Consider the following 26,124-nt stretch of genomic DNA (forward strand, 5'->3'; position numbering starts at 1 on the left):
AGATCAGATGGTTTTGGTTAACAGTGGAGGTTTGGGGTCTTTATGGGTTATTAATGTCGTGTCAGCAAGATCAGAAAATAAGTCAAATCTATGCCTTGGAGCAGCTTAAATGTGGATCTGTGACAGGAATGATGTTCTGTATATGTTAAAACAGACTAAAAATGTGTTTGTGTTCATGTAAAAAAGCAGCAGTGAAAATAATATATCTGTTTTTGTGTTCATGTGATCATCACCCAACACTTGGCATCAGTGTAATATCAATTTTTTATTTTTAATTTGAAAAATAACTTACATAAATCTCTGTACTCAACCATACTTAACCAAGACATAGCCTTGGCATTAACACATTGCACCAAAAAGAGAAAATTAAAAGGCATTCAAAAGGATAAATAACATATGTCTTTGTCATCATGTGAGGCATTTTTCCCCTTCCTGCTCAGTCTATTCTCAGTAACTGTTTAGTCAAACTCTGACATCTAAAGGTATGTACACTGTAAAGTAAAATGAAAATATACACTGTAGCTTGTTACAGCGACAAGGTTTTCTTGGACATTAAAATGCATTTATCGTCATGTGGAAAAGGAATAATGCCTCAGCTCAATTTCATTCAGACATACTGCAACTATAAGATTCATAGACTTCCCAGACATGAGAAGCACTTATAATTACTAAAAATAGAAAATAAAAAATAAACTGGTCTTGGCTTTTAAATAAAACTAACAAAAATATAGTAAATTAATTTCATTTTCATTAAAACAAGAAAAAAAAACATTTTCTGTGGCAATATCCCTTTGTTATTTGAACTTGTGATTAGCTCATCTTCTCAAACAGAGCCTGTAGAATTGAAGAGCGGCGACTCACGCCTTCTGCATGTTCGCCGCCGCTAGATTCGATCTAGACCTCTTGCTGTAACCAATACAGATTATTTTTGCATGTTTGTCAACAATACTGAAATAAAATACACTTGCAATCACAACTGTTTCGTCAACCTCTGTTAAATATAAAATATTTTCCTTGTCACTTATTTTTTTTCTCAAAAACCTGAAATAAAATATGACCTTGGGGGTGGAATGTTTTGTTAAAACTTCAATAACTGGTCACAGATGACCAGGAAGAACTAATTTGTTGTAGATTTCAATTTAAGGTGAGGGAGAAAAGTAATGACGCGGACATGCACTGTACAAGAAACTGCAAAAATTCCAAATATCATCTTTATCAAAACATGCTGAGTTACTGTAAGGTGTGCCCAAGCCATGTTGCAGAAAATCCTTTTCAACATGCTTGTTAAACAAATCAAATCCAAAAGAAAATACATACTGAAACAATACAGAACTGTAAAATAATCAACAGTCCTAAAATCTGGACAATATCAGGGGACTGAACAATGGTAGCATGAATAGTACAATGGTAAGTACCCTGGGACAAGGAAGAAAAAGAGAAACATGTACAATTTGCACATAATGTTTATCTTTATAAGGCCTGAGCCTTTTACAATGAAATAAATAATTTACATGTATTTTCATTATCACTTGTCACATAAACATTTTCTGTTAAATAACTCCAAAAGTTTCCTTTAAGTTTCCCTTATCTGCATGTCTGCAAAACACAGACTCATGAATGGTCTAAAGAATGATAAACAATGTCTTTTTTTTTTTAAATCACAATGTTGCATTCACTCCCCTTGAAAACCATGCACTAGTGAAATTTATTTTTAAAAATAATATAAATTGTTGAAAATGGCTGATCTGTTTTATTTATTTTTCTTCATCTTTTTTGCAAGTTGCAGCCTCAAGAAAATAATTTTCTTTTTTTTTATTCAGCTAAATTTGTGTCCATGCAAATGAACTAAAAAGGAAAAAAATATTTTTCTCATTTAATTTTCATACAATATATCAACAGAGAAAGAATGATGGTAGATTGTACATCTTTTCATGGGGTTTTGATCATTTCTGTATCGTGAAGTGCTGATGGAAGTCACTTCGTTATTGTCTCTGATTAAACTTTTGTCTTTCTGCTGATTTTCCCAGTGTGGGTTGATTCAGTACATAAACCTATGCAGTATGTGGGGCATTTTACTTGGATTTTTGGGGGAGTGTGGATACAAGCTAGGACACACCTCACCCAAAGTGATGGTCTCCAAAACTCCATCTACACAGCTAGGTCTGTTGGCATGGCGTGACCAAGCATCTGGTTAGAAAAACTGTCACCCCCTTCAGATACAAGTACGTAGACATTTAAAGAAAAAAAAAACAAAAAAAAAAAAAGAAAAAAAAAAAACAAATGAAAACAAAAAAAATTAAAGCAAAACATTTATTTTTCATTCGAAAAGGGCTTCTGTAGAACTCATTTAGTGGTTCCCAGTACTGACCCCCATGGCTTTGAATTGGATGAAAACCTGGAACTGACAGATTCCTCGTGCTAAGGAGTTCATTCCAGCTTCCTCCAAACAACAACAACACCCGGCAGTCCCGGCTGCCAGGTGCTTGCAACACCCTTCGCCACGTGCACAATGTGCGCAACGTTTTTGCTCAAAACACAGGATCACTTTTTTGCACCCCCTAGAAACAGGCTCAGAAGACACAACATCAAGCATGCAGTGTAACCGGGGGCGTGACCTGTAATCGCAACACTGGCTGCTACAACAACGCTATCAGTCCACGCGCTGCTATGACCGAGAGAAACTGTCCAGTGAGGATTGGGAAGCTCTTCTTGTCAGTGGGGCCAGAGTAGGGTCCACCAATGAGGAAGGAGGAAAGAGCTTGAACCAGCCAATCACCATGTTGGACAGGTCCAGCTCGTCTAACAGTATCTGAACTGCTCCCATGAATGATTTATGGTCCATTCGTCCGTAGTCGCCCCAGACGATGACCTGGAGGAAGAGGAAGCATGAAACTCTTACAGGGGTCGTACACATTTTTCAAGGTCAAATTTAACAACTTTTCAAGCACTTTCAAGAGTCATTTTTACCTAAAATACATATCAACAGGAATGCATATACTCATGATTATTTCTTTCACTTTTTATCACAAAGATGTACATAGTATTATGCTATAAACATATAAAATTATGTTTCATAATAACAAAAAAGTTTAGAAATTAAAGTTTTGTCCAAAATAATGGAAGCCACTTGGTGTTTTTCAGACACACTCGCACCGAGACAAAGATTAAGATAAAAATGTACCTGAAGTCGACCTGAGAACCCCCGCTAATTTTCTTTTTTGACATAAAGTTTTATTTTTGTATCTTATTTTATCTTATTTTATTTAAATGTATCACCTCTCTGTAAGTAGGTTTAGCTTAGCATCTAACCTGGCAGAGTTAATATTAAAAAGAAATAAATGAATGAATCACATCACAAAGTTATAAATGCAAACCCTTAAACTAAAATTCAAGCACTTTTCAGACCTTGAAAACACAACATTAAAATTCAAGCATTTTCAAGGATTCAAGCACCAAAATGAACCCTGCTCTTAGCAAAAATCCTAACACGATACTCATAACTTCCTGTTTTTTTGTTTTAAATATTTTATTCATAGATTTTTTTACACTTTGAAGAACGGACACAAGATACTTAATTTCCTGTTTTTTCTGACTGTCAGAGTCACGTTCTTACCTGTAAAACCTTCCCTCCTGGACTCTCCTCAAACGGCAGTTGCTGCTGGTAAAGAGGATCCAAGGTTTTTCTTGCTACTTTTGTTTTCTTTTTGGCTATGCAGACTCCGTTTTCCAAAAGATAGACCTTTACATATGGTGCTGTGGCGGCAAGAAAAGGAGAGGAGAGGTTACAGTCTGAACAACTCCTCTTGGACACACACTTATTTGTCTGTTGACAGCTGAAATTACCTGGCAGTGCCTTGGAACCTGGTTTTCCCACAAGGCCACGGGCTCTGATGACCTCCACCTCCAGCGCTCCTTTCTTCTCCACCATGCCAATCTGGATGTCACCTAAGTAACAAGAATCACAAGAATAGACAACGTTTAGCTCACTGTTGACACTACTGAAGCCACTCTATACTCTACTACACTGTAGTGTCTGTAAAGTGCTAAAACCAGCCATATGTGTATTTTAAGATGTTTTTTTTGCACTTTATATGACAGTTAAATGGTAAGATAAGAAAAGAAAAGAAAAGTTAAGATAAGATAAGATAAGAAAAGATAAGAAAAGATAAGTTAAGATAAGTTAAGATAAGTTAAGATAAGAAAAGATAAGTTAAGATAAGAAAAGATAAGTTAAGATAAGATAAGAAAAGATAAGAAAAGAAAAGATAAGGTAAGATAAGTTAAGATAAGAAAAGAAAAGAAAAGATAAGATAAGATAAGAAAAGATAAGATGTTAATTTATCTATTCATCCCATCATGGGGAAATTACACTGTTAACAGCAGCAAGTACAACAAGAAGTGCAGAAAAACATTCAGTTTAATTCAGTTCAGTTCAATTCAGTTCAGTTCAGTTCAATACTACATATGCAAGAGTGAAACATGAAATATAGAGTGGAAAAAAAAGAAAAATCTGCAATTTATATAAATATATAATAATAATAATAATAATAATAATAATAATAATAATAATAATAATAATAATAAATTAAGATTTAAACATAATTTAGATATTTATAATATAATTGCACATGCATATGGTATGATATGGGTGGGGGCTAGGAACTATTGTATATCAATCAATCAATCAATCAATCAATCAAAGTTTATTTATATAGCACTTTACAACAACATGAAGACCAAAGTGCTTTACATCTAAAAACAGTATAACGTGATGGCTGTTGCAAGGAATGATCTGCTGTTTTGCTCCTTCTTACACTTGGGATGTAAAAGTCTGGTGCTGAGGAGAGGTGACAGGGAATGCTGGGAAAAGGAGGAAATAACCTCCATCAAAAGGCCAGGGTTGGAATCAAACCTGGGCCTCCGCTGTCTGTACACTTGACCAGGTGAGTAACTGTGGTACATCCTAACATTAATGTAAGTGCAAAGACCTCTACTAGGGTTAAACTAAGCCCCCACAATGCACTTCAGTCCAGTGTTTGTTTTCCTCACCCATCGGTGGAGTAGCCAACGTCTGTCGACCGACCAGCTGGGCGGGGCCAAGGCCGTCTAAGAAGTCACTGAACTGAGCGTCTGAGGAGAGCCTCACACCAGGGAAGATGAGACTGAAAGAGAAGGACATGACCTGGTTAGTCCTGACATCAGGTCTAAACTGGACTAGGACTGGGATCAGTTCTTGCATCCTATGTGAGCCCTGGTCCTCCTTACTTTCCCTCGGAGCTGTAGCTGTTCATGCTGCCGTCGGTGGACTCCCGGCTGGCCTGCCGAGTCATCCTGCTCCTCATCTCCACCGCCAAGCCCGTCTCTGTGCTCCTCTGGATAGTGCTGCGCAACTTCTTACCTCCTGCTTCTGCACATAGACAAACACATGCACCAAAAGGAGAAAGGGAGAAGAGGCGATAACGACCGTCAATAATGTGGTAATGAATCAGTTTGTGTGACTCAGGGTGAGTTGCATTCGCATGGATGACTGTGGACAAACCCGTGCTTTCACTGGCCACAAAAACCATTCCACAGGGAGAACATGACACAAAGGAGGACTCAGATTCACCTCAACGCCAAGGTCTTTTCCTTACAGTAATCTTAGAGCTCTGAGTGCAAGGTCAATAATTCAGCTTCTTGAACAGAACAATATGTACAGCCTCCCTAATGTCTGCGCATCCGTCTGCCTATGTAGCGACTCCACGCTCCACCTACAAACAAGCGTCTGCATCCCACCCCCCCCGCCCACCCACCAAACACTGCTGGCTGATCCAAGGCGACAGATGACTCCCCCCATTTGCCCTGCTGCTGCTCATCTCCACACAGCGCCATAGATGACCACGTGGTAACGCCTGTGGCAGATGTACACACACTACACACACCTGCATAAACAGTACAGTACGAACGCTCCGTGTATACAAAGCCGGAAGCACAACACATACAAAACACACACATATAAAAGGTCAGATTTATGTCCCGTTCACACATACTGCTCACACCGAGCATTTTAATCATCATTTTCATTTCATATGTAGCTGTTTAACGCTATTAAAACGTCCTGGCAACGTAAGAAATGGTCTAAAACAGGGGTGTCAAAGTCATTTTGGTTCAGGGGACATATTTAGCCCAATTTGATCTCAAGCAGGCCAGACCAGTAAAATAATGACTTAATAACCTATAAATAATGACAAATGCAAGTTTTTCTTTTTGTTTTAGTACAAAACAAAAAAAAAATTATGAAAATATTTACATTTTACAAAAAAGATGTGAATAACCTGAAAAAACAGAAATTTCACTTGAAAAATTAGTGCAATTTTAACAATATTATGCCTCGACTTATTATTTATACATGTACATTTACACACAATGTTACCTAAATATTTGGTAACAGGCAGAATATTGTTAAAATTTTGAAGTTTGGAACTAAAATTTGAACAAATTCTACAACATGCCATCTCTTACTAACACACCTACAGATAAAAGTGGATCCATAAATGCACAAAACATTTAAGAACAGGCAGAATATTGTTAAAATTGCACATTTCAGGTTGTTCATCTGTTTTTATCTATGTATTTATCTGTGTTTTATTGTGAAAGAATAGTTTTGTAAATGTAAATATTTTCACAGTGTAATGTCATTTTTTTCACTTAAATTTTTTCCACATTTTTCACAAAGAAAATTTGTAGTTGTCATTATTGTGTTGTTATTTTTGCTGTAGATCACACTGGTCTGTATGTGGTACCTGAACCAAAAGGATTTTGACAACCTTGACTGTTCAAGTTAATTTTGGCACTTTCATCCTGCAGGGCCGGAATGGAACCTTTGGTGGGCCGGTTTTGGCCCCCGGGCTGCATGTTTGACACCTGTGGTCTAAACTCATGTGATACCTCAATATTGCAAGCATGTGATACTGTAATAAAGGAGTAATCATCCTGACACCTATTATAGCTGGAGAAATGTCTTTTTCTTATCTGTAATGAATGCTGAAAGAGGGCATCTTATTATTTCCCAGATGTCAAACAATCATAACAAAGCCAGACGAAAGCAATAACAGAGTGATCGTCTGCTATTCACTCCAGGGTGAAAACTGACGACAAATATATTACCTATTCACGGATCTTATGTAATGTTTCAAACCCATAATTTCTGCGTCTGAATGGATGAATCACGTCTCGACAAGGCCCTGCTAATCCAGCCTCGTCGGGTTCACACTGTGGCGCCGGCTGTCTTAACTCTCTACCTCCTCCTTCTCTAGCAGAGGAAAGAACCGAGGAGCGGAGATGATCCTGTATCCTATCGCACGCAGGCATGAACAGACCTGAAACCTTTGAGCCTTGAAATCTGAGTTATTCAGCCGGCCTCCGCCTCCTCTTCCTGCTCTTCAAACACAACAATAGGAGAAAGAGCCGCTGAGGTCGACTGTGACGTCTGCCGTAAACCTCAGCTCGCAGACTGTCTGCCATTCAGATTCTATCAATGAACAGTCAAATCGCAAAGAGCTGTTTGGCTTCTTGGCGTAATGTAGTAAGATGAGTTGTTTGTGCTTACAGTGTGTGATCACAGGCTGATATCTATGTTCAGTGTTAATATTTATTTATGAGGCATATTGAGCCATAACGCACTGTAGTTCACATAGAATGTAAACATGACCATAAACACCAGTTCAGTATGCACTAATTCCAATGTGCATTTTAGAATCGAATCGAATCGAATCGAATAAGATAGGATAGAATCGAATAGAACGGAACAAGATAGAATAGAATAGAATAAAATAGAACAAGATAGGACAGAATAGAACAGAATAGAATAGAATAGGATAGAATAGCAGAAGATAGGATAGGATAGAATTGAATAGAATAGAATAAAACAAGATCGAATAGAATAGAATAGAATAGAACAAGATCGAATAGAATAGAACAAGATAGGATAGAATAGAACAGAATAGAATAGAACAGAACAGAATAGAATAGAATAGAATAGAACAAGATAGGACAAGATAGAATAGAATAGAATAGAATAGAATAGAATAGAATAGAATAGAATAGAACAAGATAGGATAGAATAGAATAGAATAGAACAAGGTAGGATAGAATAGAATAGAATAGAATAGCAGAAGATAGGATAGGACAGAATTGAATAGAATAGAATAAAACAAGATCGAATAGAATAGAATAGAATAGAAAAGAAAAGAACAAGATCGAATAGAATAGAACAAGATAGGATAGAATAGAACAGAATAGAACAGAACAGAATAGAATAGAACAAGACAGGACAAGATAGAACAGAACAGAATAGAATAGAATAGAATAGAATAGAATAGAATAGAATAGAATAGAATAGAATAGAATAGAATAGAACAAGATAGGACAGAATACAATAGAATAGAACAAGATAGAACAGAACAGAACAGAATAGAATAGAATAGAATAGAATAGAATAGAATAGAACAAGATAGGACAGAATAGAATAGAATATAGAATAGAATAGAACAAGATAGGACAGAATAGAATAGAATAGAATAGAATAGAATAGAATAGAATAGAATGTCATTGTCAGCAATGGTGCACTTACAACTAATAACAAAACAATAAAATATAGACATATTAAAAAATATATATAAAATAGTGTGCAATAGAAATGTGTGTGCAAATCAGGGATATACTGTATAACAAGGTAACATTTTAAACATATATATAAAAGTGGTATAAAAATGTGCAGCTATAACAATGTCAACAGGAACATGTCTCAGGAGTAGTTATTGCACATTACAGTGAGTTTATGGTGTGTGTTAACAGTAAAGGATGTTTCCAAGCTGAGGGCATCATTAACACTGGTTTATGAGTAAAAACTCCTAATATCAAGAAGATGACAATGTTAAACTGGTGTTAAAGGTAGAGTAATTCAGACACTAACGATGAAAGTGTGAGTAAAAGGGAAGTGTGAATTTGTAGCTAAAAAAACCTCCAGCAGTATTCAGGCAAAAATGTGCAGATGAGGAAAACCCATGGTGTATTAATCTAATGTGAGAACAAAGGAGCATCTAAGGAGACAAGTTTAAAGATAAAGCAGGCGTCATCCACCGACAGGACGGATAATAACAGTGTTTCCTACATAGTTTCTGACTCAACAGAAGGAGGAATGTGACATCTGTTAGACTAGCATGAGTAGCACACAGACTGGACCCTTCAACCCTGTCAGCAGCATCATCAGGAGGAGAGCGTCATCATGTCCATGCTCATATCTCACACATCTTAAGCATCTTTTTAATTACACTCTCACTTTCTAATTAAAATCACCCTACCGCTGTCCCCATTAAACTAATGACTTTTCCAGTTCTCCTCACAATCAATACTTGTGCATCTTCCTCCTCATGCTAAATCCATCAGTCCACTGCTCAGCCCCTCCACGGTCATCTTACCTCCGTCCTCCTCATCGAAGGAGTTCATGCAGGGGAAATAGACGGCCAGCGCTTCAAACGATGCCGACAGGCTCATCTTGCTCTGGGAGCGTTGGATTCGCATCCCAGCAGCCGGAGCAGAGGTATCGTGCCCCTGCCGTCCCATGGTCACTGGCGTCCGTCCTTGTCAGTGCACCGAATCGAACCTCTTAGATGTCTGTCTGATCTAGAGTTTAATATTTAGCCCAAATCTGAGCTGCTGAATGAATCCCTCAGATGTAGAAGAGTCTGCTGCTGTCGTGGATCTGGTCTAGTCTGTCCCTATGTGATGTGCAGGCTGCATCTTAGAGTCTCACGCCGTTACTGCTTCACTATCTGAGTCTTGTGCCGTCTGAGTCTGACGGCACATACTGCACCTCTTCTTCTGGAGGGGGAGGGGAGAAAGCTGCATCATGCTCAACCAATCAGAGGGCCGGGCTGCTCAGGCGCACCTCGGCTGGCTCTGCGGGTGAACAAGCTCTACCCAGAGATACTGAACCCCCCCCCCCCCCCCCCCCCCACCACCACCCTCTCCTCCCCATCCTTTTCTCAACAATTTTAGGTTGGTTTTACCTTTTCTTTTATCATTTGCTCCCCCCCCACTGTGCTGTTTTGCATCTTTTGTGCCACTCATCACTTTTGTTATTTTCCTTTTCCCTCCATCCCTGCATCACTGTTCCTCCCTCTCTCCTCTTTACCCACAGAAGCCAGTGAAAACAAGCTGTCATTAGGTCCTCCAGCGGTTCTGCACCTCTATGACAGGGTTCAGCCACATGGTGGTCATTCAAAGTTCACGTGCCGAACTCAGCTACTTTATTATTCTCTCGCTCTTTTTTGTGTTTTCATAATTGCCGTGGATGACAAATTGGGTTCATTTTACTCGTGCTCTTGTGGTTCTTCTGTCACACGTGCATACAGCATGTTTTACAGAAAATCAGCTTCTCTTAATCAATCACAGTTTTTCATCACAAAGTCACATCTAGTTTAAATAGACTGGAGCAGAAACACATAGCAACAGACAAAGTCCTCAGAGGTGGTCCATGAAATACTGATAAATCTTCTACTGCCATCATGTGTGAGGGTCAACACTTAAAACACGTGCACGGCTTTAAAATAAACTAAAACTAGCTCCCGCTGGGGGAACTGTCACCGCTGCAGCTTTGGGGGAAAATATTTGCTGCTTTGACACGGCGCCAAAGAACCAAGCGTGATACTTGTACTCAGAGTATCTATCTGGCAGAATAGGCACAGGACAATTACAAATCTCTGCACTATCATAAATATAGCAAAGCTCCCTGTAGTGTTAACACCGAGGCAGAAGTTACTCTCTCAGAGACTCTGCAACCTACTTCTATGAAGGAAGTCATGCACAGTGTCCATTTGCATGTTTCTTCTAGGTCAGCATAAAAAAAAAAATCACGTTTACAGCTGAGCGGAAATTGAACACTAAAATATAACCAATTAGGTCAGTTTCAGAGGCTCCTTGAGGATGTTTTTTTAATGAAAGACAAAGATGAAGGTGATTAGACCGGGAGCTAACTGCAGTAAAATCAACCCACAATGGAAGCACATATAATGGAACACTGTATCTTTACTACAGTATTTACAGGTTCTACTACAGGGGTCTCAAACATGCGGCCCGGGGGCTAAATGCGGCCTGCCAAAGGTTCCAATCCGGCCCATGTGATGAATTTGCAAAGTGCAAAAAATTCCACAGTAAAGGCTGTGGAATTTATGTTAGTTCAGGTTCCACATACAGACCAATATGATCTCCAGTAAAATATTAACAGCAGAGTAACCTACAGAATATAATGACTCCATATTTTCTTCTCGGTTTAATGTGAAAAAAATAATCTTACATTATGCCTATAAATAGTGACAACTTCAAATTTTTGTCTTTTTTTTAGTGCAAAAAATAACATTAAATTATGAAAATATTTACATTTACAAACTATCCTATAACAATAATACATGAATAACCTGAACAAATATGAACAACCTGAAATGTCTAAAGAAAATTAAGCATAATTTTAACAATTTCCTGCCTGTTACTAAGTACTTAGTGTCTCTGTAGATCTGATCTGTAATGCACATGTAAAAAATGATAAGTTGGGGCAAAATATTGTTAAAATTGCACTTATTTCTCTTAAGAAATTTCAGTTTTTTCAGGTCATTCACATCTTTTTTGTTTGGATAGTTTATAAAAGTAAGTATTTTCATAATTTAATGGGGTTTTTTGCACTAAAACAAAGACAAAATTTGGAGTTGTCATTATTTGTAGGTTATTATGCTATTATTTTACTGGTTCGGCCTGCTTGAGATCAAATGGGGCTGAATGTGGCCCCTGAAAGAAAATGAGTTTGAGACCTGTGCTCTACTCAAATGAAGGGAGAGGGATCGGTTAGACCAGTGTTTCTAAAACTGTGGTGCGGGCCCCCCTAGGGGAGGTTTGAAAGCTTGCCAGGGGGGTCATGGAATCACTCCTGGGTGTTTTTTTTTCTTCAGGTTAGAACATGTATCAGGTGGAACTAATACGAGGGCTGTTCAATAAGTTCATGGCCTCACCCAGAACAGAACAACACAGACTGATAATTTATATTTTATTTTTCAACATAATCTCCATTTACAGCAATGCACTTGGTCCATCGATGTTCAAGCATCACTATCCCATCACAAAAGAATATAACATCCTTTATTATAACAACCAGTATTTCTGGGTGAGGCCATGAACTTATTGAACAGCCCTCGTATTTTAGTGTTGGAGCACCCTGGACTCATTTTAGGGATGCACAACAAATCAATCTACTGCCATGGTGATCTGTCACTAGACTAAAGGGTTTAGGTTTGGAGAATGACCAAGGACTGAAAAAGAAAAATGGGCAAAGTTTGTGTTTTTGCACAGTTTGTACAGTTTGAACTTTAATGTTCTGAGATGTGCATTGGAAATAGACTCATTACAGCCACTGATATTGTTAAAATGTTCATCTTTGTTACCACATTTGCTTGTTGTTCTAAAAAAAAGTTACTTTATTGTCATAGTGGTAAGATAATTGCGAATTTCTTATTTTAATTTGGAAAAATATTGTCTCAGGGAGCAGTCTGAATGAGTTTATTTGTATTACTCAAGCAAAAATCTAAGTTATTTTTAATCTGCATGACAAATTATTCAAGGAAAAGCAAAAAGTATTGTTAGGATATTGATGTTTCTTTCAATAAAAGTTATAATTGCACCACTGTTACAAATGGTGATCGGTCACTAGACTAGACAAAGAGTTTAGGTTTGGAGAATAGACAAGGATTGGACTGGAAAAGAAAAATGTGCAATGTTTCTGTTTTTGCACGGTTTATACAGTTTGCACTTTAATATTCTGAGATGTGCAATGGAAACAGGCTCATTGCAGACACTGATATTGTTAAAATGTTCATCTTTGTTACCAAAATTTGCTTGTTGGTCTAAAAAAGTTACTTTATTGTCATATTTGTAAGATAATTGCACATTTCCTATTTTTATTTGGAAAAATATTGTCTCAGGGAGCAGTCTGATTGAGTTTATTTGTATTATTCAAGCAAAAATCTAAGTTATTTTTAATTTGCACAACAAATTATTCAAGGAAAAGCAAAAAGTATTGTTAAGATATTGATGTTTCTTTCAATAAAAATTATAATTGCACCACTGTTACAATGTTGTTGGGGTTGAGGGGGGCCTGGAGATTTTTCATCCTCTAAAAGGGGTCCCAGACAGAAAGATTGAAAACCACTGGATTAGACACTTTTCCGTCAGATAAATACAATAGAATATGGTCAAATCATATTGACAGTTGCTATTTTCACTCATATCTGATGTATGAACCTCAGCAGCAAAAGCTAACTCATGCCTGACATGTTTTAATAATGCATTATATATTCTTTAAAATGAACCTTCATTGACCAACACTGCATTGCTTCCTTCAGCACATGCTTTCACCCCAAAATATATCCATAGTTTACACATTTACAGCAAGGTTCAGTTATATACAGGGTGACACAAAAAAACAGGAACTTTTTAACAATCCAATAAAACCAAGAGTGATGGAAGAAAAATATTTTATTCATAGTAATTGAAACCTTAAAACATGCCATTTAAGAAACAATGATGGAATTTTCATTTTTTTAAAATTACAAGGTGACCCAAAAAAACGGGAATTTTTGAAGTGCGTATTGGCAGACATGAGCAAGTGGCAGCACTGCGAGACAGTGTCCTTGAGCAAGTAAACACACCCCCATTTTAGTAACCACTGGCGGCTGTGCGAGAATTGTTCGGTAACCGTGTGATCTCAAGATTCGGTAACGTTCCCTGGCCCCCTAGATCGCCAGATTTGTCCGTTTGGGATTTTTTCTTGTGGGGCTATCTCAAGAGTAAAGTGTACACGACTCGACCAAGAACTCTGGATGAGTTAAAACAGAGAATTCAGGATGAAATTCACAGTATCCCAGCTGAGATGTTGCAGCGGTCAATGAGGAATCTCAACAGCAGATTTCAAGAATGCATTCGTACAGGAGGACGCCATCTACAGGAAGTAATTTAAAAAAAATGAAAATTCCATCATTGTTTCTTAAATGGCATGTTTTAAGGTTTCAATTACTACGAATAAAATATTTTTCTTCCATCACTCTCGGTTTTATTGGATTGTTAAAAAGTTCCCGTTTTTTTGTGTCACCCTGTATTTTACAGTTATATCTTTACTTTTTTTTTATCCTACCCTAGTACACGCTGACAGTTACCAACTCCAAGTCAAATTCATCATGTGTGACTTATTTTAAGCTCGAGCCAACAAATGTGTCTGATATGAAGGCCCAATCCCAATTCGCCCCTTGGCCCCTCCCCACTACCCCTACCTCTCCGTTTTGCACGTACAGGTGAAGGGGTAGCATTGTCCCGATTCTCAACTAGATGGAGGCGGAGGGCTGTGTAGCCTTCCAAATAGAGATTTTTCAGGACCACACTACGAACGGAGGGGTAGGAGAAATTTCCCATAATTCTGTTCGAAACATTGGCAAGATGGAGGTAAACACAGCCAAAAAGTGCAGCAGTGCGATGAAAGAAACACACAAATGCATGGATTTTCCTCATAAACAACTTATTTGATCGACCATTTAATGCCGTTTCAATGTGTTATAGATTGCATTTCTGCAGTTTACAGTTGATATACGCAAAAAGACGACCAAAGCCCATGGAACAGGGATGGTTACAGCTACTGGCGGCATGGGGAATACAGTCTACTCTCGTTAAACCGCCCGCCGTTATACCGCCATTTCCACCTATTGCCATCCGCCAGCCCAGTTCCATGCACAAACAACACTTACACCATTGATTTCCCGACCGTTATACCGCCAGCGTGATTGCCATCGAGTACACATAAATTTTAACAATGCACTGAAACAAACGCGCCAGACGCTGATCGCGACAAGCTCCGAGTAGGTCTACGGAACGGCCACCGTTCATTTATCGCAGAACACTCAGTAGGTCAGGATGTCGGGAAGAGGACGTGGGATTAAGCCAAAGCCTCAAGATGATGGGGTGTCATTTCCCGACACGGTATAATAATGCTTAAAATGTTTCCCCACTTTAAATGATCCCTTACAACATAACAGAATCAAGATTTATTTAGAAACGCAATTAGAACGGGTTAACGGAGGCAGCATAGACATCATATAGTAAAGACATGCACATTATGGATGCAACCCGTTGTAACGCCATTTTCGCTATACCGCCAATTTGGCCGTGAACGGAAGTTGGCGGTATAACGAGAGTAGACTGTACTTTCAGAAACAAAGTTGTTGCATTTGTTTATAGCGGCATCAATGACTGCTAATGACATAACAGGTCGTGAAGGGTTGTTTCATTTCATAGGGGAGTGTTTCAACCCCTAACCCTTGCAGCTCCGTTTCAAGGGGTAGTGTCATTGCAAGGGCCAAGGGGTAGGGGTAAGGGGGAGGAACCAAGGGGTAAATTGGGATTGGGCCTTAATCTGATTATAAAATGATTTGATGCAACTTCTGAATTCATATATATGAGTAAAAAGTTTTTTTGTTAAGTGGGAACTTCAGAATCCCATACCCTTTCATTGCGCTCCTCACACTGTGCTTCTCTTTTGCCTAGAAAACTAGATCAATTTTTGAATTACGCTAATTTTGAAAGTGATATAAAAGCACAATTTTGGACATATTACTTATTATGGCGGTTGTTGTTGAAAAGTGAGTAAAAAAGTGCTTTGAAAAATGGGAATAATACAAGTTCTCCACCAAAATATAGAACTAAAACCCCCCGAAAATCAAAGATATAGTTATTATCCTTTCTTTGTGTAAGTCACAAGAAATGCGTCATTGTACACGTGCATACAGTGGATATTATCTGCTCAGACAACACATTTGGCACGTGTGCTTACTTCAGTGTTTTCATCTTTGTTGCAGTTTATTCATCCCTATCCACCCACTTCAAAATAACAGGCGGAAACAGAGGCTTCAACACCCACTAAACCTGACACATGATACCTGAAGAAAAAAATAAGGTTAATTACAAAGTTGCAAGTTTGCTCAATACATGAACATTCAGCGTGTGGATGATATTAGAACATGATCAACAACATAAGGCTTTGTCATTTAAAATTAACACGTCTGAGAAGTTTCATAAAAAATAATGGATTGGATTTATATAGCACTTTTCATTTGTATGAACTCCATGAATCCATTACTCATTAACATTGCAATCATACACTGGTGGTGGTGGTGGTGGTAAACTACATCTGTAACCACAGCTGTCCTGGGACTGTCAATCCATGCATCATTATCATTATCATATCATTCATCATTATCATATGATTATTATTAATTTCTTTTTACTCTTTATGTTATTGAAGGAAATGATGTTTATAGATATATAACCATAATTTCTTTTACTTTTATGTCATTTTTATTTATCCCTCTACTTCATGGAAGTAGAGATTCTTTCATTTTGTCTGAAGTACAATTAAGTTTTTTAAGCTTTTTGGGTTTCTGACCTCACCTGCACATTTCCGTACCCTTGTCTCTGTCTATGTACATGTGTTTGTCTTATTTTATACTGAATGTGCAAATAAATAAATAAATTTAAAAAATGCAAATGGCCTCTCCGACCACCACCAAACATCAAATCACATTTTATTTATATAGCGCCACATTATAACAAAAGACAGTTTGGGGGCATGGGTCCAGGAAGGCATTATGAGGAGCACAGTGGAAGGGTTTATGACTGAAGTAACAAAGAAATCCTTTTTTACTCATTTTTATGAATTAATGAGTTGTAGTAACTCATTTTTAGACCTAGACAGACTTTATTTGTCGTTGCAAATTTTACATAAAAAATGAAATTTCGATGCAGTTGGCTCAGCAGGCAGCAGCAATAAATACAAATAGCCACTATATACACAGGATAATATATACAAGATAGAATAAATATACATATAAAAACTATAGAAGATTAAAGATAGAAGAAATATGCATATACAAACTATAGAAGATAGAAAATAGAAGAAATATATATATATATATATATATGTGTGTGTGTGTGTGTGTGTGTGTGTGTGTGTGTGTGTGTGTGTGTGAGTACAAAAAACTATGGGTCTCTGATAAAAGAACCAACTCTGATTTTATCAGATTCAGCTAAAGGGGGGTAGGGGGAGACACATGGATGCACAGCGACCTGAACTACACCTGTTAAAAACTAGAACTGTTGTTACTAGTATAAGTACAAATACTCATAGTTGTTAACAGTTAATACTACTCCAAGTGCTAACAGTGGATATACTACTACTGCAGTTGGTAGTAACCAGAGGTGCCAAGTAATGAAGTGCAAATACTTTGTTAATTAAGTAGAAATTTTGGTTGTCTATACTTTACTGGAATAGTTATTTTTCAGCTGACTTTTTACTTTTACTCTTTACATTTTCACACAATTATCTGTACTTCCTACTCCTTACATTTGAAAAATAGCCTCATTACTCCTATTTCCTTTCGGCTTCTTTTCATTCCGGCTTGTCATCTCTCAAACAAAAAAAAAAATTAAAAAACTATCCAGATAAATTGCTCTATGCAGATAGGGTGAATTTGATTGTGGTTGGATGAAAAGTATAAACATATACCACTCTAACACCCTATTGGTTTGTACGTGATCCATCACACCTGACTTTTTGTACCATTCCAATACTTATATTCAACTTGTCCTCATATCTCCTGCTCCATGAAACACATGTTAATGCTCAGTAGTGCACATATATGGTTCTTTAATACATTTGCATTGGACTTAAGTATGCTCATTTTCAATGGGCGTATATGTATATGTATATGTATATGTATATGGGCATATATGTCACCAGTCACAAGCGCTTGCTCCTGGAGGATTCTGTTGGGTTTCTGTAAATCGGCTTAGAGTCTGGTTTTGACCAATTTTATATATAAAGTGTCATGAGATAACTTTTTGTTGTGATCTGGCGCTATATAAATAAAATTTGATTGATTGAGTGATTGATTGGTTTTCCCCTGTAAGTCGCTTTGAAAAAATGCGTCTGCCAAATGCACAAATGTAAATGTAAATATGTGTCTGAAACAGGTAGCCTAGTGCATCCCACATGTTTCAACATTATCACCACGACAATTTTCCATTGGCAGATTTTTTTGCTTGAATTAAGCAAAAAAATCTGTAAAAATTATCTTGGTAAGATTTCTTGAAATAAGATTTTCAAGATCTATTGTCTAAAAATAAGTTGTTATCTCACTGAAAAGTTACTCATTAGGTGATGATGTCTTATTTTAAGTGTGATGAGATATTTTGACTAGAAATGACAAAAATACACTTGGTAAGATTTTGATTTTTGCAGTGTGAGGCACAGCAGCTGTCTGTTTCTACAGATGAGCACATATGTCGATATTTTTTGTAGAATTAAATCTTGTAATCTCCATTTTTGGATGCATACACGTAGAACATTACTGGTAAGGATGAACATTAAAGCACTAACTGTACACATCTCTGCTTTCACTCCAGACTCGGACCAAGCTGTACTTCAGCTGCCACTGCCTGGAAATCTGAAGCATCTCAGAATCTAAAAATTCAAGGAATGTTTTCAGTTCTACTACAATAACAAAGGAGCGTAATATCCCAGAAGTCATTATGTTAGATCCGCCCCCCCACCCCACCCTAGCCACCGGGGGATCACAGACAGAAGCCCTCAGAAGAGCGTGATTGATGAAGCAGACGTCAGAGATCGACTCTGGTTCTGCAGACTGTAAACAGCAGCTAATGGAGGGCTCTAACCCTGGCACCCGCATGCACGGACGAGGGCAAAACACACACATGAACACTCAGACATGCACGGAACAATACATGCACAAACGTAGTCAAACACACTGCCTTTCCCCTCCGTTTACATTCCCTGCTGCCTGCTTTGATGTAGACCAGCACCGCCGTCTGGAAGTACTGCTTCCACTTTGGGTCTTAACACCAAGAGCATTGTGGAGGCTGTAGCTACATCCTCAAAATACACTATGAGATCATTTTGGGTGAACAGATTAATCACACTATTAACTGTAAGCTAAGAATGAAGTCTATATCTTGAGATCTTTTTGTACAGTTAAAGTAAAAATGAGACAAAAATGTAAAAAAAAACAAACAAAAAAAAACATACTCTTATAGAAATTCAAGCAAAAAGTACCGCGCACAAGTCTTATTCCACCTTTATCTTGGTCATAAATGTTATTTGTCATTTTCTTTTCTTCAGATGCAACAAGAAAATACAGGAAATACACGCACAGCCTTAAAAGATATGCAAAAAACTATAATAAATGGGTTGTAACGGTTAAAGCCGCTATTTACATTTGCATTTTGGGAAAAGTAGGAGGATTCTGTTGGGTTTCTGTAAATTGGCTTCAAGTCTGGTTTCGACCAAATCGATATATAAAGTGTCATGAGATAACTTTTGTTATGATTTGGTGCTATATAAATAAAATTTGATTGATTGATTGATTGATTGATATTTAGTGTGACCTCTGACCCCCTGAAACGAAGCAGCACGAATGATTACAAACATCCGACGTTTGTTCAATAAAACTGAGTATAAAACATCAGAATTACAGAATCACTGAATCACCACCAAAATTTAATCATTTGTTCCTTTTGCCAGTGTCAACATTTCCTGAAAATTTCACCAAAATCCATCCATAACTTTTTGAGTTATCTTGCACACAAAGAAACAGACAAACCCCGATGAAAACATAACCTCCACCGTTTCTCGGCGGAGGTAATTAATGCCATAAACCTCATATTGTGTGAACAAAAGGGTTAAAGCAGGGGCGTCAAACATATGGCCCGTGGGCCAAAACTAAGAGATCCAATCTGGCCTGTGGGATGAATTTATGAAATGGAAAAATTACACTGAAGATATTAATCATTGTAGTTCACGGGTCACATGTAGCCCAATTCAGTCTCAAATGGGTCAAACCAGTAAAATATTATAATAACCTATAAATACAAATAGAAATATAAATAACCTGACAAGTGTAATTTTAACAATATTATACCTGTTACTACATGTTTTGTGCATTTGTAGATTCAGTATGATCTCTAAGTTGTAATGTACATGTGTGAAAGATAAACTATTGTTACCCGCCCCCCAAAGGGGAGGTAAGGGGTATTATATTTGGTTCAGTTTGTTTGTTTGTTTGTTTCTTTTTTAACACTGTAGCAGCAAAACTATTGGTTGAATTCATACCAAAATTGGTTAATATATTGCCAGTGATCTAGAATAGATCTCATTACGTTTTGGGAACAGTATGTCCAAGTTCAGATTTTTAATGGATTTTTAAAATCTTTTTTTTTTTCCCCCCATTTTCTTATAATGGGCAAAATTTCAAATGCCTGTAGCAGCAAAACTATTTGGTGAATTCATACCAAATTTGGTTTATAGATTGCCAGTGACCCAGAATAGGCGTCATTGCATTTTGGGAAAAGTAGGTCAAAGCTTCAATTTTTTAGGATTTTTTTAACATATTTTTTCTCTCCCCTTTACTTACAATGGGCAAAATTTCAAATGCTTATAAAAAAAATAAGTTTTGTTTCAATTTCCTTCACTTGGCACATATATAGAGGCAGTTGATATGTTGACATCAGCATATGCATAGACATGATGACAACAGCTGGATCGATACCAAAATAAGCTAAAATATGTGTGAGGGGTGGGGCTTGTTGTGCCTGGCACCACTTGTTAAATATTTACTTGTTTTTCACTAGAAATTTCAGTTTGTTTATGTTATTCACATTTCTAAAGGATAGGCTGTAGATGTAAACATTTTCAGAATGTAATTTTACATTTTTCACTGTTATTTTCCTGGTGCAGCCCACTTGAGATCATATTGGGCTGAATGTGACCCCTGAACTAAAATGAATATGACACCCCTGGGTTAACCCTTTATATGTCACTCATTGAAATACTTTGAAATTCCAAATTCCAACCTTAGTGTGTTATTGGACATCCTCATCTACCTCCTCTTGCCATAAAACATCAACAACAGCACCACTAGCTAAAAAGTAAACACATGCAATAAAACTGTTATAAGGTCATAAACTGACAAAAATGACTCATATTCACTATTTACAGCTTCTACATTTCTATGAAATCTCTCTGAATCACTGAATAGTTTTATAAAAAAAAAAAAAAAAGCAAAAAAACAACATACATCTTGACTTCACTGAGGCACTGGACTGGCCCCATATTTAATGTTTGCAGAAATTACCAAAAATAGTCACTTGCCCGATAAAGGGTTAAAGACATGTTAAGTGCAAAGGGAGGTCACACTAAATATGACCACTTTGGTTTACAGAAGCCGACTGACAAATCCATATGTGTGGTTATTAGAACTTTACTAAACCAACAAACATAATGTTGGACCAGGACTTCTGTACAGTACTATAGATAATCCATTCACATCTAATACCTTAATAAGTATTTTTCTCTCTAAAGGAGCTTTCACCCACTCATCTGAACATTCACCGCGTCCTAACATTCACTTCACACTTTTACTGAAAAGGTTCACACCTTCCTCTGAAGGTGTGAGGAAAAGGAGTCATATTTGGAACATGAAATGGATGAAGTGTTGTTGCGTTCTGTCCTGTCTGGCTGCCTCCCTCTGCTAAGTTGTGCAAACACTGAGGATGTAACAGATGGAGAGGACAAAAAGAAAGGGAGTCGAAGTGCTTTCAAGCCTTGTAATGTGAAAGGCACCACTACAGCCACAGATAAACAGGGTGAATCTCAATAGTACTATAAAACCATGTAATATGATGTAGTACACAGGCTGGGGCGCCAATAAGGGGGAGGGTAAACATGACAAATTCATGGGGCCCAGCATTTGTGGGGGGCTCGTGGAGCAGTGGAGGGGGTCCAGTGGATACAGGGTAGAAGTTGTGAAAATTTTGTGTAAGATCCGCTGTATAAGAGACGTATACAGGGGTTGGACAAAATAATGGAAACACCTTAAAAAATCAAAAAAATATAATTTAATATGGTGTAGGTCCGCCTTTTGTGGCAATTACAGCCTCAATTCTCCGAGGTATTGATTCATACAACTTGTGAAATGTTTCCAAAGGAATTTTAAGCCATTCTTCAGTTAGAATACCCTCCAACTCTTTTAGAGACGATGGCGGTGGAAATCGACGTCTTACTTGAATCTCTAAAACTGACCATAAATGCTCAATAATGTTGAGGTCTGGGGACTGTGCCGGCCATACGAGATGCTCAACTTCATTAGAATGTTCCTCATGCCATTCTTTAACAATTCTAGCTGTATGGATTGGGGCATTATCATCTTGAGGTGAAGGTGTTTCCATTATTTTGTCCAACCCCTGCAGAAGCCGAGAGTTGGATGTTGAAAGAATGTTAAGTTTCATTTTCACATTTGGGTAAGTGACATTATGTATGGACTGCACCCCCACATACATACCCCCCCCCCCCCCCCCCCCCCGGGGCTCCAAACGCAAAAATTATACTGAAGACATTAATCCATAAAGACCCAAACATCCACCAGTGATCACAAAAGTCTACTGATCTAAACTGTTTAATACTTGTTGAGCCACTAATCCTATCAATCCATGGAAATATTTGGTGTAAAATACAGTTTGTCATCTTTTCATGGTCATCAGATCTGATCCATTTGGATGTTCAGAGGCTCCATAGTTACCGTGGAAACACCGTCATCTTCTCCAACATTGATTCACCAGTAAAATCCATGAAGTTGGATCAATGACAGTGGATGGACACACTTGGTTTATGTTCAGTTAATGATAGATTTGCTGAAAAAAAGTCACTTTTTCTTCACTTTTCTCTATTTCTGATATAACCCTCAAATTTAATCTGAGTCTGTATGAACATCTACGTGATTAATAAATTAGATATATAGGAAAATACTTGATTTTCACTAAAAACACATAAAATACAGATGATAATATCATAATAAATGGTGATAAGTGATTTAAGAAAGGTTCAATAGAGTAAAAATGATTTGGGAACTGCTATAAACGTAGCACTGGGTCTTTCAGGGAGGCGATACAGGTCACTCAGATCACATACAACCAGACTCATAAATAGTTTTTTTCCAAGAGCCATCCACTCTCTAAATCACCAACATATACCATAGCCACCAGCACTTCAAATCCAAGCCAGAGGACTTTTATATAAAATGCACTTTTAAAAAAATATATAATTACACTTTTATATAGTAGTATTTTAATATTGATGTGTTTTGGTGTGTGTGTTGTGCTTATTGAATGTATTTATGAGTGAGAAGAATGTAGTATGAATGGTATTGTGGGTTTTTTATGTGGGGGGCATGTGCAATTTTGTTGTATTTATTATGCAATGACAAATAAAGCTTCTATTCTATTCTATTCTATTCTATTCTATTCTATTCTATTCTATTCTATTCTATTCTAACTGTCAACAATTAATGGTGTCAAAATTATTTTAACCTCCTAAGACCCAGGAAATGTCAGCAAAGTACAAGCTTTTTTTGTTTTTTATTAAATAAGTGCCTATATTGGAAACATCATGATGCAACAGTTTTTTTAGATGAAGTCTTTAAAATTTTTATGGAATGTCCTTTGTGGTGGACACTTTTCTTTTCTTTTCTTTTTTTTTGTATAAAGTTGTGAAACTCTTGTCCACAAATGTGGACACAAAACCCATAGCTGGGTCTTAGGAGGTTAATTCAGGTTCCACACACAGACAAATTAGATCTGAAGTGGGTCAGACCAGTAAAATATTATCATAATAACCTATAAATAATGACAACTGCAAATTTTCTTTGTTTTAGTGTAGAAAAAGTAAAATTTTCTAATTATGTTTACATTAACAAACTATCCTTTTACAAAAAAACTGAATAACCTTAACAAATATGAACAACCTGAAACATCTTAAGAGAAGTAAATGCAATTTTAACAATATTCTGCCTGTTAATAAATGTTTTGTGTATTTAGATCCACTGTGATCTGTAAGTTGTAATGCACATGTGTAAAGGATAAATTGATCAATTGAGGCAGAATATTTTTAAAACTGCACTTGTTTTTCTTAGGACATTTCAAGTTGTTCATGTTTTTCAGATTTTTAAGGAAACTTTGTAGATCTAAACATTATCATAATTTAATTTGACTTTTTTCACTGTTATTTTACTTGTCTGGCCCACTTGAGATCATATTGGAGTGAATTTTCATTTCTATATTATGTTGTGCAAAGAAGTCAATTAGTAGCAATCAGGAAGCTTGCACCATTTCCATCTTTGAAATAAATCAATATTAAAAAAAAAGTGTGGCCCCTTAACTAAACTGAGTTGGACACCCCAAATGTAATATATGATGTAATATGTACAAACTGCTCTTATGTGAAAAATGCACGACATTTGTCACCACAGTGCGATCGCCTCTCATACTGAAAGAGGAAATCATCTTTTTTTTAACCATGTTTTTGTGGAGCTCAGACATCACATTTGCAGTACATGACTAAACTGACCGCAGCGGATGTCTCATCGAGCGGTGCTGTCAGCGTCCGCAGACAAAACCTGAAAAAGAGGAAGTCTGTATTTTTAGCAGCAGTTAAAAATTCTAATAATGCAGGGTGGAAGTTCAGATTTAGCCCAGTTTAGATGCACAGAAGGAAAGAATGGACTGTACTCAAACGTGGGCTGCAGCTCCTGCTCTGTCCAAGTCAAATCATGAATGTGGCCAAATTTTAGGCCACAGCGGAGGAGACATATGGCTGAGGAGCAGGAGCCATTCTGCAGAAAAAAAAAACCAACAAAACAAAACACTGAGCAGCTGGTGGAAGTGACAGGGTTGTAGAAGACGGACCAACAGCTTTTAAGATAAACTTGTGGAGCTGCAGACAGATAATACTGTTTCGGCTTTTGGAGTAACTTGGCAATACATTTTCAGAACAATTCCTTCTTAACCCTTTAAGTGCCAAAGTTGTAATATTAGTCAAAGTACAATTTAATACAAGCAACATAACTGAATGAAAGAGACCATAGCTCCAGATAAGAGTTACCTAAGCTGGTTACCACCTCCTAACAATAGAAGGCGGACATGTGTTCCTCCTCCTTCAAGTTTTAGTTTGGATAGATAAGGACAGATTTGGCTACTCTGCTGCTTAGCTAAAAAAGCTACAGAACTGACTGCATTTTAGTTTCTACTAATGTTTAACTCAGAGGCGATTTCTCACAGACTGCAAGGGAAGCTCGGCTTCACCTGAATTTACAAAAATTAAATGGTTAAATATGTACGGTTGTATTGACATTTCATTGACTACAAATGTGTTAGAACACGTTCATCTCAAAGACAAGTTCGTTCAGAATCAGCTTCATCACAAAACAACGGACTCAATGTTGTTCACTTCTCATACATTCCCGTTGCGCTGTTTTCTCATATGATCTCTGCTCAGTGCATTTGTCCGTAGATGCTCAGTGTCCATGCACTTCAATGGGACTGAGTGGAACAGTTTTTTTCATTGCCTCAAAACTGGACGGTAATTGGATAAATGCCATGATGTTGTCCCGCCCCCGGACGCTCAGCGTCTCTGGGGGTGAATGGAGCTGTGGGTGGAGCTCAGCTGGGCTGGACGCTGGGCTTCCACGTGCTGACTGGAGGATCAGTCCAAAGGTTGAATCCCATTTGATTGACAGCTAGTTTGAGATCTACTCCTTCACTTGACAGAGTTCAGTTTAATACCATCGTGCATTCTGCTGTGAAATCAAGAGAGAAACTACTACGAAATTACTCATTCATTTCTTGCACTGTAAATACACAAATCACAAGGAACGCAGAGCCATTTAAATAACTTCACAATTTTTTTTATGTAAGCTGACAATGAGCTTCCCCTCTCTGAAAGATGAGCAGCCGCCACTGGTTTAAGTTCATTTAGTTTAAAGATTAGATGACAAAAAAAACAAACACACAAAGAAAACTTCCATGTAATTATGTTCAAAGTTAAATTTTACTAGAAGTTACACAATCCAATATGGCAGCCGTCCTGAAACGTCACAATATGTAAATTTACTCCTATCATTGGGTCATACTCAATATTTTTCTCATTTACAG

General features: G+C 37.3%; 1 protein-coding gene across 1 annotated transcript in view; it reads right to left on the bottom strand.

Annotated features, from left to right (window-relative positions):
- Positions 1-246: 246 nt before the first annotated feature.
- rims2a (regulating synaptic membrane exocytosis 2a) overlaps positions 247-26,124 on the bottom strand; it is a 278,590-nt gene continuing 252,712 nt past the window's right edge. The window contains 5 exon segments of the mRNA XM_030157202.1: positions 247-2,869; positions 3,614-3,753; positions 3,844-3,945; positions 5,050-5,162; positions 5,266-5,407. Coding sequence (XP_030013062.1) covers positions 2,666-2,869; positions 3,614-3,753; positions 3,844-3,945; positions 5,050-5,162; positions 5,266-5,407 — 701 coding nt within the window. The 3' untranslated portion in view covers positions 247-2,665.

This window comes from Sphaeramia orbicularis, chromosome 16, assembly GCF_902148855.1.
Source record: "Sphaeramia orbicularis chromosome 16, fSphaOr1.1, whole genome shotgun sequence".
Taxonomy (NCBI): Eukaryota; Metazoa; Chordata; class Actinopteri; order Kurtiformes; family Apogonidae; genus Sphaeramia; species Sphaeramia orbicularis.